The 20171-nt window shown below is 37.7% G+C and overlaps 1 protein-coding gene across 1 annotated transcript; it reads right to left on the reverse strand.

Moving 5' to 3' along the window:
• Nucleotides 1-1446: 1446 nt before the first annotated feature.
• chrnb4 (cholinergic receptor, nicotinic beta 4) lies at nt 1447-16364 on the reverse strand. The gene is made up of 6 exons (XM_012966887.3): nt 16109-16364; nt 12290-12435; nt 8222-8266; nt 7436-7545; nt 2797-3745; nt 1447-1717 (listed from the first exon to the last, which is right to left on the reverse strand). The coding sequence occupies exons 1-6, from the start codon at nt 16161-16163 to the stop codon at nt 1577-1579; spliced, it is 1446 nt and encodes a 481-aa protein (XP_012822341.1). The 5' UTR covers nt 16164-16364; the 3' UTR covers nt 1447-1576.
• Nucleotides 16365-20171: the final 3807 nt, after the last annotated feature.

A 20171-nucleotide genomic window follows, 5' to 3' on the forward strand; every position in this document is an offset into this window, starting at 1 on the left:
TCCTAGCTGCAATATCCCTTTCCATCTCTATTTTAGCTTGGCCTTTTTGCATGCTTTTTTGGCTTTGTTTGTACCTGATGAAAGTTTCTACTGTCCCAGCTAACTTGACTGCTTTAAAAGCACATTTTTTCTCAACAAGCTTAACACCAACACTTTTATCAAACCATAAAGGTTTTGCTTTGCAATATCTTTCCTTGCTTACAAGGGAATATACTGACATATATACTTGTTAAGCAACATTTTAAAGATATTACATTTTCCTTCTGTGTTTAACCCTGTGAAAAAACCCTGCACATCATTCAGACATGGCAACCGGTATGAACAAGGCTACCCTGCACCAGGGGAAAAAATTTGCCTGAAGGACCCAAATTTTTCGTGAAAAAAAAGCATGACTTTTCCACAATTTATTATGCGAATTCTGAATACTAAAATACTCCTGCTAAAATACATAAAGATCATATATAAGTCAATGGCAGATGTCCCTTTTACAACTGGAAGATCTTTCTTTGCTTCATAGTTTTAGAGGTTTTGGGTTTTTTTGAAGCTGGCTTTTGTACAAAAAAGTGGTGGTTATCGTGCGACAATTTGAAAAAGTTTGCAGTTTTCAAGACTTTTGTGCAGATTTTTTTTGTTCTTAATTTTTCAGTTCAGATCTTTTGATAAATGACTGACATTTATGGAAATTAGTTTTTTTGTGGTTTCTTAAAAATAAATAAAAATTTAAACTTTTATTAAATCTGCCCCATGGGACACTCTCTCGCATTTCTTCTCTGGATCTTCGTAAGTGAGCCTCAATGATTTTCTAAACAGTTGGCAATTTATTTCCTGATTATAATGCCCTTAGCCAGGAGAAATGAATATTTACAATGAAAGTCCTGCCTCACAACATGTTGGCTGTCTTGTTGCAAAGCTCACTGGCCTAAGCAATCTGGTATCCTGTAACGTTAGAATATAAAAGAAAATCATCAGCACTGACTGACGTTGCCCACTTCCCCTTCAGAGCGGGTCGGGGGGGCACATCGCTAGTGCAGAGAGCATTATTACGCTCTGCACTAAAACACCCAAATTTCAATTTTAAAAAACAGAAATTTGGCTTTTCAAGCTAAGCTACCCGAGGCACCTTTTTGCCACCCATGGTAACTGGCTGTTCACTGCCACCTGAGGCAAGGTTCATCGCAGGAGCAGCCCTGGAAATCATTTAAAAAAAAAGACAAAAAAAAACATTAAGGCCAGTTTAAAAGTTACTTAGATTACTTTTATCTACAACATTTTTAAATGTAAAGTGATTTTAGAATTTCAATGGAATGAAAACACCAAAAACCTGCAATCAAAGACTGTACTTTTTAAAAAATTGTAGCTTTACATATAATTTAGTTCAGCATACTTCTTCTTTTCGAGAAAAATCCATTATCATGTATGCAAGAACTAGGTTGCAAAATTCCAGCATTAAAATTGTAAACAAATGTTTATTACTTCCCCCCCCAGAAATAATTTCATACAAAAAAAAATGTCTGTAATAGCACTGCAGCATCCAAGGTACATTGGAGAAATATTACTGCCGTTCTCTCATTGCCCTTTAATGGTCGTCAGGTGGAGTATGGTTCTGAATTAATGGCTGCATGAAAAGTCCAACGGTGCCTACTATGCACACAATGATAAATATCCAAAGAAACAGCCTGTCCACAACCATGGCAACATATTTCCAGTCCTCAATTATCTGGAAGAGAAGATATGTGTATTAAAATTACATGGTTATAAATTTCCTGCATTGGCTGAGCTAAATGAAATATGCTGAAGCAATCTCTGAATGCAGCAGTGCCTATTGCTTGTTTGTAAATGCACAAAGATTTCGTTACATCTGTCTGTGCAATATCCTGTGTGTAGAGCCATTATGGTGATTAATCATAGCAATGTTTATTTAATAGATACACTAATAAAATTCATAATTTTCTCATACCCTGTTTCCTTGGGGATCTTGCTTTTAAGACTCATACTTGGTTGGTGAGTTTATAGTCACATGGGTACCAGATAAACAATTCACCGTGCAGCACAATGATGTTAAAGGAGAAGGAAAGGCTAATAAAGAGTTAATCTCAAGCTGCAGGCATACCTTCAGTTCTCTCAATAGTGCCCTTAAGTCTCCCCATATTTCACCTGTTCAGATAATTAGAAGCCAAACAGGAAGAAAAAATGCTGAGCTGTGTAAAGAAAGTTCCCATAATGCCTCGCTCCTGCACAGACACCCAGACCAAGTGAACATGCTCAGTTAGTAAGACTATGAGTCAGCTTCCTGCTGATTGGCTCAGATCCACATTCCTAAGGGGGGGGGAGTGATTTCTTAGCATTCTTGAGGGAGGGGGGAGCAGGAGAGATGAGACAGCAGAGAGCTGCGTGTCTCTGGCACATTAATTACAGACACAAGAAATCTTTTCACTGAGAAGTCAGTGCAGTGTTTCTGTGAGTGCTTATGGCTGTATTTACATAGACCTTTCTGATAAAGCTTACTTAGTTTTTACCTTTCTTTCTCCTTTAATGCCTGCCTAGATGAGCCACAGACTGCAAATAACTGATCAAGATATCAAAGACACTAGTTCCAATATACTTACTCCCAGTAAAGGAGAAAAACACTAAAACACATGCAGGGTATATAATAAAGAATTAACATCCTGTCTGGAAACATATGGAGGAAATCTGATTATAAATCAACCCCTTTATTTAATACATGAAACAAAACCCTATCACATAAAAAACAAAACAATGAGTACATATATTTTTTCTAAAAATGTTATATCTTACACTTTGGTCTTCATCTTCACTTTTCATATGTTCCGATATAAACTTTACACCATCCATAGCTTCATGAACTTCCGGGGTATATTTTCTAGGATATCTGTATCTAAATTCTTGATGTCGGACACTCTCAGGTGGATCGTTGACCGTATGGTCACATGGTCTTGCAGTTGTCATGTTTACAAAGTAGTTTGAGTTTCGGAAAGATTCGATTTGCATGTTTCTCCTGTAGCTTCGTAGTTTTTGACTGGCTGAACTGTTTTCTGGTCGTTTCATAAAGAGGAATACGGGGAGTCTATCCAGAAAGCAGTTTTTTACCCATGGTGGCATGGTGTGTGTGCTTGGAGACCTATGGTGAACATTAAGAACGCAGACACTGGTAACAATAGAAAATGTTACTAGCACCATAGTGAACATAAGATATTTCCCAATAAGGGGAACATCCAGAGAGGTTGGTGGCACAATTTTGGAGATCAAGAGTAAGAACACAGTTAAAGCGAGAAGCACAGATATACACAAAGTCATTTTCTGTCCACAGTCAGATGGAAGATAAAACACTAGTATGGCCAATGATGTAATTAGAATGCAAGGAATAATCAAGTTGATAGTATAGAATAAAGGTTTCCTCTTAATAATAAAATCATAGGTTACATCAACATAGGTTGGGTCCAGGGGGCAGATGGTTCTTCTTCCAGGAAGCTCTATGATGTCCCATTCTCCACTTGGTGTGAAGTCATCCATAGTGGCCCAGCCTTTGTTAAGCACAAGGTCTATTTCTGTGTAATCATAAGTCCATGAGCGAAACTTCAGAGTACAGTTTTGTTGGTCAAAGGGAAAGTGTTTCACTTCTATCTTGCATGCACTTTTGTAAATGGCTGGAGGCAGCCAAGCCACACTGCCATTATTTTGAACAATTGCATTGGTAAACAAGGAGACTTCATATGTACCATCAGCACTAGGAAAAGAAATGTAGTAACAATATATTAAGCAAAGTTGGCACAGTGGCAGATTTGGTAGATTATGTGCAGAATACTTTTAAAAAACTAAACACCAATCGAACATTTTCTCTATATGTAAAATAATATCATATTACATTTTTTGCCAGGAGGATGGAATGGTACTTATTTAAACAAGAACATTGCAGAACCTTGTTCTCTATAACTTTTCTATAAATATAAACCTTATAGAATTTCTCCAAATAAATCTTCCTTGCTGGCTACACATTGTTAGCAGTTCCCTGTTCAATGCAACCTTTACTATCTTAATACTATCCATATAGTTAGATTGATAACTAGGGATGCACAGAATCCATGATTTGGTTCAGTATTTGGCCAGGAGTCGGACTTTTTCAGCAGGGTTCGGATTTAGCTGAATCCGTGGTTCTGGCCGAACCGAATCCTGATTAACATATGCTAATTAGGATTTGGAAGGGTTAATGTCACCGCATAAACACACACGCTTCATGCGCCACGACATTTAGCCCTCCCAAATCTTAATTAGTATTTGCTAATCAGGATTTGGTTTAGTATTCAGCCGAATCCCTTTCCATGGATTCGGAGGTCTGGCCTAACCCAAAAAATTGGGTTTGGTGCATCCCTATTGATAATGTTATATAAAATCCTGTAAGAAATATTTTTGAGCTGTGATGTGACTTTGTGAATGTACTATGACATCACTAACAGTTAAAGGTTATTGAAGGTCTTCGAACTCCTATACAGTACATTATGTCTACTATAAATATTCACTGGATATTATTTGTACTATACATTTCATTTTTACTTAATATTATTGTAAGGTCCCTGACCGCCGATCTTAGATTTAGTAATCCGTGGGAGCCCTCCTACCAGGACAAAGGCGTATATACGGGGACAAGAAAGACACAGCTCCAAGGGAAGTTCAAACTTGTCCAGTTTATTCTTACGTGATCATAGTATTTATACCACTCGTGTACATGCACAGACAAAGGAATCATTATAAAATAAAGATGGAGTAGAACCTCATTATCTACAAGGATGGCCTTCAAGGATGGCTAATGCGGGACAGGAATTTAAGGAGGATACAAGGAGTAGAAAGGCGTTAGTGCACAGATAAGATTAAGTTGTTTCTCAAGGCTTATGTTTTTGTCAGGTGCAAGTTGTGCAAGGGTACTATTTGGGAAAAACAGCTTATTATGGGATGTTCAAACCTTGCTGGTTGCTGTTACAAAATGGAGATACATCTCTAAAATGGAGTATGATATGCTAAGTATCAAAGTGTATCAAAGTATCAAAATACATGCATATATGAATATATAATTACATGAATATATGATTATATGATATTATATCAAACCTTACAATTATATGCAAAGCGAAAGCAATTATAGGAAGGATACTGTGTCACTGCTTATCACATTTATATGCATATTATATCATAATCATATTTTTTGGATAGGCCCAGCTATGCATGTACAGTATGAAAACGTTATGTACTGTATATGTGATATGTAAAGTATAACAAGCTTTGTGTATTTTGTACAAACATACAGAAAGACAAAAGGGATTGATCAATGCACATTCCCTGGTCCCCTGTTTCATAAGTAAATTGTCTATTAGTTTCATGCTAGTGCATACAGTATATTGACAAGAAACAGGGGTTTTTAGTTACAAAATTATGATCATAAGATTGGTAAGCCACCATACCACGTCAAGGTAAACCCCGTATGGTGGTCCTATCTATTTACCTCTGGTCATATTTTTCAAAGGCTGGCACTCCCGTGCACTATTGCCATTCTTGACCTGGGGGCTGGTTTGAATCAGAGGGCTTAGTCACTCCCATGCCTTTTGCTTATATAGAGAGAGATTGCCTGGTTCCCCAGACCAAATCCTCCCCCGCTTGCGGCTTGTAGAGGAGAAGACTGCCCATTAACCAACACCCATTCTTTTTAAAGGCATAAGACCACCATTAAAGGGACGGGTGTGGGGGTGCTAAACCCACATGGAAGTTTGGCCATTCTTCCTGCAGAATTAAATCTGCTAAAAATATGACCAGAGGTAAATAGATAGGACCACCATACGGGGTTTACCTTGACGTGGTATGGTGGCTTACCAATCTTATGATCATAATTTTGTAACTAAAAACCCCTGTTTCTTGTCAATATACTGTATGCACTAGCATGAAACTAATAGACAATTTACTTATGAAACAGGGGACCAGGGAATGTGCATTGATCAATCCCTTTTGTCTTTCTGTATGTTTGTAGTTAATTTGGCCAGATCAGTTGCACTTCCATTGTATTTGTATACTTTATTTAGCCTTGGAGTGCTCCCACAACCTCTTTTTGTGTATTTATGTATTTTAGCAGATTTAATTCTGCAGGAAGAATGGCCAAACTTCCATGTGGGTTTAGCACCCCCACACCCGTCCCTTTAATGGTGGTCTTATGCCTTTAAAAAGAATGGGTGTTGGTTAATGGGCAGTCTTCTCCTCTACAAGCCGCAAGCGGGGGAGGATTTGGTCTGGGGAACCAGGCAATCTCTCTCTATATAAGCAAAAGGCATGGGAGTGACTAAGCCCTCTGATTCAAACCAGCCCCCAGGTCAAGAATGGCAATAGTGCACGGGAGTGCCAGCCTTTGAAAAATATGACCAGAGGTAAATAGATAGGACCACCATACGGGGTTTACCTTGACGTGGTATGGTGGCTTACCAATCTTATGATCATAATTTTGTAACTAAAAACCCCTGTTTCTTGTCAATATACTGTATGCACTAGCATGAAACTAATAGACAATTTACTTATGAAACAGGGGACCAGGGAATGTGCATTGATCAATCCCTTTTGTCTTTCTGTATGTTTGTAGTTAATTTGGCCAGATCACTTGCACTTCCATTGTATTTGTATACTTTATTTAGCCTTGGAGTGCTCCCACAACCTCTTTTTGTGTATTTGTGTATTTTGTGCTTCATTGTGTATAGGGCTGGATGTATGTATAGTGAACACTTCTCTAAGTTAATTTGGCATCTAAAAAACAATATTAAGGAAATTATCAGAATCTGTAGCACAAGATATGATGGGTAACAATATCCTTGATACAAATAATTGTGGATGGCATCACATTCCTTAGGGCTGGCTTAGGCATCGCAGTACTCTGCATTGGAGAGGACTGCATTGGAAAGGAAATAACCAAAGAGGTCATTTACAAAGCTAGGGACATGCTGAAAAGTGCAAATAACAAGCACAAATCCATAGGTTGTGTGTGAAGGCAAACTTCTAGATTGAAGTTCAGTGACTACTTTTTAATTAAAGTTCTGAGTAAAGAGCTGCCTGTGTTTAGCAACATAGATGGAGGGTGATAATTACATGAGTGGCCCCTGAAAGTCCCTCTACTTTTTGCACCATACTAGTGATTGGCAGAGGCCCATGCTGTGGAGCAAGAAGCCAGCGTATTACCCGGAGCACTGAGCATTGTGGTATTTTGCTCCTTAATGTTCTTGTACTTGTGTCCATGGCAGTAATAAATGTCTCCTTTAGTCTTCTTGCATATCAAGCCATTTATTAGTGGCAATTTTATAAACTGATCTTAGTAATATTCTACACCTACTGTATAACTATGGAAAATACAGTATATAGATTATTACAAGAAAAAAAACATATGTATTCTTACTTATTATAAAGAACAATGTCTGGTAGCCAGATCTGTTGAGATGGAATTCGAAGTTTCTTTATACCATCATAATCAGCTGGATTCCATGTCAGACGGTAGTCCACCCACTCCTGGGGGTAAGAAGTTTAAAGTAGTAACAGCAAAGAAGGCAACAGCTTTTCACAAAAGTTTTCATTTTTTTCTGTAGGTGTGTTTATTGGGTTACTTGCTCACAACATTTTTCTAGCGCAAACAACTCAGATATGCTGAGATATGTGAGAAGGATATACTATAAGTTAAAGAGCATGACTCAGTGTAGACAAGGGAGTCAGTCCATTGCAAGATTATAGTATCTTGAAGGTGGCCAAAGGTTGCAAGTGGGGTCATCAGGTAACCATAAAGGGGGTTCATCTTTCATTAGACTTTTTAGAGGTTGAGAATAGTTATGCGAGTAAGAGTGACACAGCACAATGAATACCACAAGCAGAATGATCTGATATTATTCTCTAATTAGACCCTCATTAATGTCTCAGATGGTAATGCTCTCAGCAAAGATGCTTCCCAGAAACACTGCTACACTATTCCCCTGAGCACAGATAATTATCTTGGCCAAAACATCCAGAGCAAATTATTCTTTCAATACTTTTATGCAGACTTGCTCTTTTAAAATGTTATTTTTTTTACACATTTGGCATATTGTTTGTTTGTTGTAGCATTTGTTCATCTTGTCATTGATATGTTCCATACCCATCTCCCAATCAGTATAATGGTAAAAATTGTCAGTCTACATAAAGAAAAAATACTTGCCTGATTAAGCCACACATTTGTTGTCATAATCTGTTCCCGTTCGTTCTATTTGGCGTAAAAAAAATAGACAAAGTTAACAGGTTTACAAAATATTGCAGTTGTTAGTCTTATACAGCTCTTCAAAATCCCCTTTCTCTTCGATAGACTACTTATTTTCTGAGAAAATACATCTACTTCTCCATGCCTTTAAGGAGAACTATACCCTCCAGGCTATAAAAGCACCCTTAACTAGCACTGCCTTGACCCCCCTCATCTCTCCCTTATCGCATAGTTTCCAAGTTTGACAACTGTCCCTATCGCTAACCCCAACTTAAAAGAGCAAAGTAGCGCAGCTGCGTACCTGGCCAACATCTTATTTGCAACTGAAGACACTTCAGGTCTCTCTGCCGATACAAATCCTGTTTGCACATGCACAGTTAGAGGTAGCAGGAAATCTGCTTAAATGAGAAGGAAAGGCTAAGTCACTTGGGGGTGCCAAAATGTTAGGCCTACCTTGTACCCCGGGCTGGTGCCCCTGTACGGAGAGAACAGCCCCAGCCCGGGGCAGCTGCCGGCGCTTCCTGCTTCCTCCTCGCTTGCGCGCGCATGCGCAGTAGAGTGAAAAGCCGAACTTAAACATTAAAGTCGGCTTTTCACTCTACTGCGCATGCGCCGGCCCACGGATTTCGGCAGCAGCGCGCAAAGGAAGGAGGAAGCGGTGTCTACAGGTGCCCCGGGCTGGTGCTGTTTTCTCCTAACAGGGGCACCAGCCCGGGGTACAAGGTAGGTCATGTAAGTCACTTGGGGGTGACTTAGCCTTTCCTTCTCCTTTAAACTGCACATGCACAAGCAGGGTCCGTGTCGGCGGCGAGACCCAAAGTGTCTTCAGTTGCTAAGAAGATGTCGGCCAGGTACGCTGCCTATAAGGGAGATGCGATAAGGGAGAAGTGAGGGGGGTCAAGGCAGTTAAGGGGGCTTTTATAGCTGCTATGGGACTTTGTTAGTAGATGACCCCTAAAAAGATTTTTATTTCATAATAGTCAAGCATAATAAGTATACATTTTGTACAACCAGGTGATCATTTTTTACACTAGTCCATTGTGAGACATCTGTACATAACAAAGTTTGATAGGTAGACATGCAATCAAACCTACACAGTAAGTTACCACCTAACATCGTTTCAGTGTTACTTGTAGATTTTAAACCTGTTTTACATCTAAAGCCTAGCATTGAAGCCTTTAAAGGAGAAGGAAAGGTAAAAACTAAGCTTTATCGGAATGTAAATACAGCCATAAGCACTCACAGAAATGCTGAACCTCTATCAAAAGAAACACAGGATTTCTTGTCTCCTTTTTTGTAAACATGTTCTTCGGTATCAGACTTCCTCTTTCAGAAAAATCCTTCATTCCTGGGGCCTGAGCCTGCACAGCTCTCTCTTCTCTCCCTTCTCCTGTTCCCCCTCCCATAAGAATTCAGATGAATTCACTCCCCCTCTCATCAAAGTACTACCAGCCTGGAAGCTACAGGAGACCAAGCTAAAATGGCAGCTGCTATCTTAAACAAACAAGGGTGCTTCTAGAGTTCTTTACTCAGGTATGGTTAAACTTTCTGCAGAATAAATATAGTGTTCTAGCTTGCACTAATGTGGCTAATCTATTGCCAGTAAAATGCCAAAATGACTTTCCTTCTCCTTGAAAGAGCTGTTCCCTCCTTAAAACACTTATTTGGCCAATAATCTTATATGTAACCAACTACTTCATAATGGACCCAAATGTATGTATGTATATCTTTATTTATAAAGCGCTACTTATGTACGCAGCGCTGTACAGTAGAATTCATTAATACAGACAGGGGGTTAAAGATAATGGATAAATACAAAGTACAACAATAAATACAATAAATACAAAGTGCAGTTGCAATAAGAGTCAGAAACACAAGATGAAGGAGGTCCCTGCCCCGTAGAGCTTACAATCTATATGGGAGGGGTATCTAACAGACACAAATAGGTAAATATAAGTGCTTGGAGATTATCCATTATGCTTGGAGTACTAAATAGGTACAGAATTTTTAAGTACTCATAATGTGCTTGGCAGTCTTTTAGGCAGATAATTGCCTTTTCTCAGCTGCCTGTTTGAATGAAATATGCTGTTTATACACAACATAATATTGGGGATTACTCTTTCTATCACTGCAGTATTTTTTAACCTCAATAAAAAAAAGAATAGCACATTCATATAATAATAATAGTAAATACACTCATTATCTACTCTTTACCAGGAAATCTACCATTTATACTTCTACATGAACAAGATATGATATGCCCTACACTGCTGTCTGTTAAATAAAACCATTGTCTGTGAGAGAGAGCAGGACACAGTACTGAAAGTAATTAGGAGGGTAATGCATTTTAAATTCAATAGTATTCATAATTTCATTTAAATACACGTCATTGCTTTTTCTGTACTAAAACAGTGAGAATATTTTAAACTTTACAGCTTCCTGTTCTGCACCTTTTCAGCTTATTTGTGTCATTTATTTTCTTTTTTTGAAAACAAATACACTTCTTATGCAGAAAGAGCAGACCATAGGACTGATTTATTACATGCAACACCGTTGCAGTGCTGCAACTTTGCTGCAGTCGTGCATCATTCATTAAAGCTACTTGCAACAAAAGCTAATTCTTATACTTGAACATTTTAATGAAAAGTGTCAATGTACCCCACTAGTCTGTTCAGATTAATCAAAAGTAGTTTTGCTTCCTGCGTCAATTAATTGCAGCTAAAGGATCAGGTGCAGATGTCATTTTAATGCCCAGGAATGTAAATGACAAAATCCCGACACCAGAGGTTTTAAGGGTAACTGTATTTAATTGGCATTAAAATTTACAGGCAATAGCTCACATTTTACACTGTTAGCCACAACTGCGTTGATGTATTACCACCTCACCCCTGCTATTATGCTGGAGACTGGAGTTGTAGTTGAAAAAACACTGAATTGCGGCACATTGTGCCCAAAAAGTAAAGTTTGCATGCTATAACTGTACCCACAAACGAAGCCTTATGATTTACACACATTTTTATTAAAAAAAAAAAAAAATGAAAACATTTGAAATATATTTTAATTGCTTGTCAATAATGAAAAAACTTTTACACAGAGAGCTGGCAATTTTAGTACAGATATGGGATCACTTATCCAGAAACTCCTTATCCAGAAAGTTCCGAATTGTGAAAGGCTATCTCTCCATTATAAGCAAATAATTCTAATTTTTAAAATTAATTTCTTTTTTCTCTGTTATAATAAAACAAGTGCAGAATATTGTACTTGATCCCAACTAATTCGTAATTAATCCTTACTGGAGGCAAACCAAGCCTGTTGGGTTTATACAGTATTTAAATGATTTTTAGCAGACTTAAGTTATGGAGATCCAAATTATGGAAAAATCCCTTATCCGGAAAACCCCCGGTTTCCAAGCATTCTGGATAACAGGTCCCAAACCTGTACCAGTGTTTCATCTTTATTCCTAATGGTCGTGTGGGATAAAAAATATCTTTTGTAAACTCTTTTATTATCTGTGGCAAACTGGGCCTTGCCTTACACATCTGCTGCTTCTTAAGACTCTGGAGTGACAGCTACAACCAGGGAGTGGTTTGAATGCGAGACTTATATATATAGAGAGAGGACCTGAATAGAAAAACAAGTAAAAGTAACAATAACAATAAAATTGAAGCCTCACAGAGCAATAGTTTTTTGCTGCTGGGGTCAGTGACCCCCCATTTGAAACTTGGAAAGAGTCAGAAGAAGGTGGCAAATAATTCAAAAACTATAAAAAAAAAATGAAAAATAGTTTAGAATTGGCCATTCTATGGGGACAGGAGAGCCAAGACTGTGGGGTCTGCTTCCTCTATAGCCCCCCTCCCCAGCCAAGGGAGCCCGGTACACTGTTGAGTGCCACTGGACATACTAACAGTTTACGTGAAACCCCTTTAACAATGTAGGGCAATGTTTATGCTATTGCATGGCTAAAATCACCTGAACTACAATGTTTTTTATATATGTAGCAGGATGAAAATGAGATCTCAGTTTGCTTACCACACTGATGAGCTGTGCCAGAGACAACTGGAGCTGAATAGAAACCAGCTGAGAATTGTTATAGGCAGGACGAATAAGTTTATTGTATTTGTCTTTTCTTAGAAGATTATTCATTAATCGTTCCTCTGAATCTGCTGCTTTGCAGCCTAGAGAGCAAAACAAGGAACAATAAAAACAAGAATTCTCCAAATAAAGAAATATCGAAATTAGATCTAATGAAGTAAAATATTTAATATATGTAAAGGGTTCCCAGTTTATAACAAACATTAATTTCTTGTGCTTGCACATTTATAGCAGTGATTCAAGAGCTGGTGCTGGTTATGGTGTACTTGTAACTTGTACATAGATTATTTGGGTGCCAACTATTGCCTAAATAGGCATTAATCAGTTCCTAGCTAAAAGTCCTTGTGACTTCTTCCTTTTCTATGTCCTTAGTCTGTTCCTACATGCCTCTGCCCAATTTTTTGCCTCTCCTTGTTCCTGAATATCTTTGATTAACTGTCTACTTTGACATTTGTCTGATTCTTGTTTATGATATCTTTAGTTAAATAATTTAATTGTCTTGTTTTTTAACTGGTCTGTTCCCACTAGCTTCTACCACCGAATATAGCCGACGCCCCTGGGCACCATATTCAGAGCACAGAAATCCCATGCATGTTATAACTGGTGGTACGTGGGCCAAAAGTGTACTACATACTGAAACAAGGATATCAGTGTTCCTGCAGGTTTTGGGTTGCCTTACTTTACACATATTTGATACACAACTGGATTAATTGACTCTTCAAAACGTATTTACCATGCTAGAGCAAGGCACAAAGCTATCAGAAGAAGCAAGCTAGAAAATGCCAGGGGAGACGAGGCACTACTGAGTCCTTTAATACCTATTAATGGCGAGGGCCAGATCATAGTCTACACCCTACAATAGTCCAGACACAAATACTCTTTTGTATAGGCCTGAATCTTACTTGTACCATTAGTAGATGAGCCCATTCATAAATACAGTGATACTGACACTAAAAACTACTCTTTAAAATATGAATGTACATTATTAGGGACAAATTTACTAAAACTAATTATTTCTTTATTTTCAAATTTGACTAAACTCATTTTCCCAGGTGTCTAATATATAATAAAAGAAGTCGCTCAGAAAAGTTGCTCCAAGAAAAGTCGGAAAAAAACTTGACTTTTTCAAATTGACGCGCGAAAATCCAGACTTTATCGAATTGTCGCTGCAACAGTTCAAAAAAGTCATGATTTTCAAACAAAACCCAGCGAAATCTCTTACGTTTTGAGACAAAAAAAATAACTTCAAGGAAAGAGAAGGGACCTCTGCCACTGATTTCTACATGAACTCGGCAAGTCAAATCTGGCAAATTGTCGAATTTTGATTTTTAGCCATTTAGACGCATTCAAGTCTTTTTAATTGTCTAATTTTATCCAGTTTTTTCTATTCTAAATTTTTTATAAATAAGTAAACATTCGAGTTTAGTGACCCCCAACCAGTGGCTTGTCAGCAACACGTTGCTCACCAACCCCTTGGATGTTGCTCCCAGTGGCCTCAAAGACAGTGTTTATTTTTGAAATCCTGGCTTGGTGGCAAGTTTTGGTTTCATCAAAACCATGTGTACTGCCAAATAGAGCCTTTTATAGACTGACCGTCAATATAAAGTCTACCAAATAGCCAATTGTAGCTCTTATTTAGAACCCCCAGGAACTTTTGTATGCTTGTGTTGCTCCCCAACCCTTTTAACCCTTGAATGTGGTTCACGGGTAAAAAAGGTTGGGGACCCCTGCTCTAAGGGTCATGTTTATTACAGTGTGTCAATATCAACGGTGATGCTGCCCATAGCAACCAATCAGCGATTAGAATTTAACAGTCACCTACAAGTTAGAAAATAAAAGCAAAGATCTGATTGGTTGCTATAAGCCACAACACCAGTGATGTTGGCTTACACACTATAAGATGTTGGCTTACACACTATAAGACCCCGAGGCTAATTTGGCATTATATGGCAAGGTTTGTTTACATTACAGAAAAAGCACTTATGGGGGCATTATAACGTAATAACTCCGGTAGTAATAGGTACAAAGTTTACACTTGTTATTACATTACCCTATGATAGTCTGATTACTTATATGTCTTTACAGAACACACAGCTAGTACCGGGGAAAAGGATTTTTGATCTTTCACTGCAAAAATATATTTTTTATGGTGAAAGGAATAAAAGCAAAAGCAATAAAGTGCTGAAATATACCTCAGGAAGAGCATCTCATGGCAAACTCAGCACATTTTTTCAAGTAAGGCTGAAATCAGTTTTAGTAATAGCACATTCAAAAAACTGTTATTATGTTATCCTATAATAGTCTGATTACTCATAGGTCCTTACAGAACACACAGCTAGTTAAACCATCATATATTTAACACATTAATTATGTAAGTAACAGAATGAAGTTGTTAGACTTGTATTTATGCAAGTTCAACAATAATAATATTACTGTAATAAATTTGTGACTTTTTTTGATCCTCGGTTTTTATTTACACTACAAGAATACATAGCGTAAATTTATATTTCACCGAGAGTTTATTTATGTGCTGGAAAATATTTTGTGTGTAATTTAAACATACTTTAATACCACACAATAATTGCACACACTTTTGGGGTTACCTTTACCACTAGATGGTGGTGCAGCACATGACACATTTTCAAATGTGTGCTGACGTATATACAGTATATATATATACATAAGATGCTTTTGTTTATAAGGATACTGTATGTTTTACTGAGAGCACAGTTTACATCTATTCATTTGGATATATGCTATTGCTACCTTGTTATTCCTTTTTTATTAAGCACAGAATGCTGCTTATAAAAAAATAAGTACTACTGGTACTCAGGATACCCCTGTTAATAAAAATGTGCTATTTCCAAAATAGGATGCTCCTATTTATTTGGATATGTGCTTTATACATATCACAGGTTATACTTGTTTATTAGAATATTTGCTACTGGCATCACAGGTTACTCTTGTTAATTAGGATACATGCTATCAGCACATCAGGTTACATCTCTTTTTATTATGAATGTAATATGGATGATCACGCCATAAGTCAATTAAAAACTATAAAAATTAAAAAAAACTATTAAAAATTATCCAAAAAAAATAGGATGGTTTTGCCACCAATATAGATTTATTCATACCTGTAATAACACAAGAGGTTACTACTGTGTATTAAGATATGCGCTATTAGCACCATAGATTACTTCTGTTTTTTTAGGTTATATATTACTGACAAGGCAGGCTACTCCTGTTATTATATATTAGAATATGTGCTCATAAGGAAGGCTGCAAGTTGGACATTGTGTTTATATTTAGTACACCCTATCACTATCACAAATATAGTTTGTAATTGTGATTTTAAACATTTTTAAAATTTGTATTTTACAGATAATATATCAATAGTATGGACACAGGTTATTATCCCAAATGGTAATTAAGATTTATAGAACTTTGGTCCTAAAAGAAATTAATTGCGTTAATTTAGATTTAGTGTGATTGATTTGTTGGCAATATGTCAGCAGCTAACGGCTTACTAACTAGAATGGATGTATATATTAATTTAGCATTTTTCCCAATAAGCTTTGCAATAGTTCCCTACTTTGCTGTTGGGGTAACTCAACAAAATGTGTATTTAATGGAGAGATAAAAAGAAGATACAAAACTAGCCTGTGCTATTTACAACTGCTCAAAACTCTATAAAATAATCAGAATACACAGTGGAATTGCTTAGGCTAAGAGAGATGTTAAAATGGTACTTACAGTTCACCCAGAGAAGAGCTGTCAACAATAAGAGCAGGGAAGACAGATTCCTCATGGCACATGCACAATGCAATGCCTGCTATAATGCCTGCCAAGAGATACTGGCTGGATCCTAGACAGGGTGAGTTTCCTCTGGAAATTGCCCCGCTTGAGTTGTCAGTGTTGGTAGCATATAGGGTGCAGAAGCAGCAGAAATCTGGGCTGATAGCGGAACAGCTAGGGATAGATCTTACAGCAAGCAGAGGGAGCAACAGAGGTCTGAGTGCAAGTTTAGTAGGGGAAGGAACAAAGCAGATGCAGGGGGAGGGAAAGGTACGTGGAGTGCTATGTACTGAATGTCTGCAGATCCTGGGATCCGTTCAGTAGGAAGCAGGGGCAGTGGAACAATGACAGAAAGTGTGGTAAGTTCCTTAATGGGAATGGGAAACTGAGAGAAGGGATCTCTATGTATGTACAAAATGTTTACAGACTGTGGTTATAGTAGGATGCTTAGAATGCAGGGTAGGTTTTGTACAGCATAATAAATATATTGTAGATGCTGAGATATGAACCAGAGATAGCCAGGGATTTTGAATTTATTGAAGGATTGTCCTCCATAAAATGGGGTAGTTCCTGAATGTTCTTTCCTAGCTTTTCAAATATGTGCTTTTCTAAAATAAATTTTAGCTGATGTTGTTCCTCATTGCTTCCGTGCTGTGGAATAAATATGATTCTTTGCTGCACTAGCCTGCACTAATCTGCCTAGGGCTGTGCAGCTGATAACTATGATATCTGAATGCTGTTTGTACCTATTTTATCCTAAAAATCCACCCCACCTTTGTGTCAGGTAGATGGTTCCTACTAGGCTTCCACTTGGTGCTTTCCTTCAGGAGGAAAATGATGAGTGCAGCATGGCAGGAAAAAGGTCTTCCCCAGCTCTGTGTGTTTGAACTTTGGCAAAGAAAATTCCACTGACTTTATGTAAATGAACTACAGGCACACTAGCCCAGAATGTGAAGGACAACGTTTCTTTGCCATTAAGATGCCCAAGAGCCTGTCATCAACCCAAGTGTCAGTAAGTACAATTGTGTACTTTAAACATCTCATTCTCCTTCAGTGAGCATTTGTCAGCCCTTCCTCACGCTTTTTTCCAATATTTTACCTTAATGGTAGTATAGCTATAGTAACTGCTGTTGTTGCCTTACATATCACCTACCAAAGACATATTAGCTATCCAGTATCCATACCAAAAAGTATTTCCTGCAAGTTTGAGTCATCAGTGGAATGCAATTGGGATCTCAGATATCTCCGATAATGAAATATATGACACTCTCAGTCTGACCAGTGCTTCAGTACACTTCAATATTCACCAACAACTTGCTTGGGTCACATTATTAGCTGTGAGTGTGATCCACATGTCCAGATCTCAGTTATTTTTCTCGCTGGTATAAAAGGTGCACCAAAAATACCTGTGTGCATGAGGCATAGTGCATACGCTGGGCATCTGAGCAAGGAGTTATACTGACAGTCTTTTTGACCATTCCAGTTCACAAGATATAGCAATCCAGATGTTGTTGACCCATTACACTCATAAATGAAATGTTAGCAAGGTTAACAAATCAGTCAGAATTTCTCTATTTTGCCAGGCTCAGAATATGGACAGGACTGCATTCAACCAATCACATTGAGCTTTTCAGTATGAAATATTCCAGTGGGGTTAGCTTTACATAAAAGCAGTACAGACCTCTTCCCAGCATGGGGAGAAGGAAGGGCTTGCTGGGTGCAGGGCTTATTGGGAATGCTCCAGTATTGTTTCCTAATTTTGGAAATCTATTAATCTGTTAGATTCTCCATTTTAAGTAATTTAGGGCATGTCATTTTAATGGAAGGCTACATCTAGATTAGAGTGCCTTTAAATAGTGGCCAGCTTTATTTGTGTTTTTAGACAAGCAGCAGTATAGTACTAATCTATCACCCTGATGCAATGCTTTGCTGGGTACAAGCTCAGCCATTATACTTTACACCATAATGATTGGATTGGGTCTATGACTACCGCAGTCAAGCTGGGTTGGTATTTGTTTGTTTTTGGCATTGTTTATTCAGGCTGATCATTGGGCATTGCTAAATTGTGGCACTGTCAAATCATAAAAATCTGCAAAAATCATAGTACTGTGAAGCCCTTTAGCTGTCATGGGGCTACAATTCCCTTATCCTCAGCAAAATAACAAATGCAGAGTGGCCATTTCTGATTTACAATGCTATGATCAAATGAATATTGGCCTTATGTAATGAGAAACAGGATAAAAATTGAGTTTTTTGTATGTACACAATAAATAACTATTCTCTATTGCATTTTTGATATCCCAAACAAAAACTCAGTAAAACATATTAGAACTAAAAAGCATTACCAAAGACTCAGATTTATTTCCATTGATTTTCTCATGACAACAGTACCATTAACCCTGAATTGAATAGCTCAACACAATTTAAAGAAATTGACTTCAGTCTGATAGTAAACAATTTCACAACCAAATAACCTTCCTTTTAAATGCTTCATTTCCTTAAAAAAACTAAATTCCAACAGACATCCCCCTGATCCACTCCAATGGATGGTGCAGACCCTTATACAATTCCCAGGCCTCCCATCAATAATGAAATCAATAAGTAAGAGGCTTCTCACTTAATCAGTGGTGTGTAAGGGTCAGTTTAAGGACGTGACCTTTATCAGATAACCTCCTTCATGGGGAACAGGTTGAAAGTAAACCTTTCAAATCCATCAGGCTTGTTTTGATTTGTTGCATTGAATTCATTGTACACTTAAGATGTAATGGTTCCTCACAACAGTAAAGTAAAAAGAAATTAGATAAAAATAAAGAAATGTCTTTTTTTAATGTTATTTTCGCTGATATGAAGGAGAAATGAATAAGAGACACTTAGTGACCAAATAGTGAGATGCTGCAAAGCTGGAAATATTGCAAAGGGCTAAAGGGCATAGAAACCTAAGGAGGGAATGAATAGATCTAATCATGGCCATTAATAATGACATTTGGTCAGGTCACAGTGCAGCAGTCTTCTACGTGGTTAGATCATAAATGACCCAGTCGAATAGCACATGGGATCACATGGAAATTGCTATGTGGCAATGAAAATATATATTCAATCATTGAATCACATAGGAAACTGCTGAGACTGAAGAATCTGAAATAGAAGTAGAACTATTGCTGTGCTGGCCATGAAGTTGAATGATTAAGCCTTGAGACTACCGATGACAATACATACAACCACATAGCATACATTAAAAAATCCACTTGAAATAGAGCCTTATTGATTGTGGCACAAGCTAGTACGCTATTCACACTAACTTTGAATTATTATGTTAATTTACTTCTCATGGTAATGGAAACTCCACTCTTACTATGGGTAATGGGTATGCATTCAATGCCACTTCCAAAAATGTATTGCTTCCATCCTTGCTGCAGTATAAGACTCCACAGCCAATGTTGACTTTCCAATGTAATTACAGTGCCTAGTGGAAGAAACATAAAAAAAAACCGTTGAGTCTCATGGATAAGGTATGGCTATCATTTCACAGAAAAAGAAGCAAACCAAGCTGTAGTCATACTTTAACCACTAAACAGAATGTATTTCAAACTTTTTTCTTTCTGTCTTGTTACAGACAACCATTTTATGAATGTAAACATTGGGGGGCAACATAGCCCTTGGACCATCAAATTACAGTGTTGGATATAGGAGCCATTGGACCGAGGACTGCATCAATGAACCAATGCAGATCTCACAGGAAAATCAAACCTGATGACACCTGGATGTTTTTGGCCAGATATTGATCAGGGAGGCCCATTGGGGACCACATACACAAGCAGATAAGCTGTTGAATCGGTCTAAAGACTTGAATCAGCAGCTTAAATCTGACTGTGTATGGCCACCTTAAAGGAGAAGGAAAGGCACAATAGTGCAAGCTAGAACACTATATTTGTTCTGTAGAAAGCTTTACCATACCTAAGTAAACAGCCCTAGAAGCTTTGTTTAAGATACCATGCTATTTTAGCTTGGTATCAGTAGCTCC

The sequence above is a fragment of the Xenopus tropicalis genome, chromosome 3, assembly GCF_000004195.4.
Source record: "Xenopus tropicalis strain Nigerian chromosome 3, UCB_Xtro_10.0, whole genome shotgun sequence".
NCBI lineage: Eukaryota > Metazoa > Chordata > Amphibia > Anura > Pipidae > Xenopus > Xenopus tropicalis.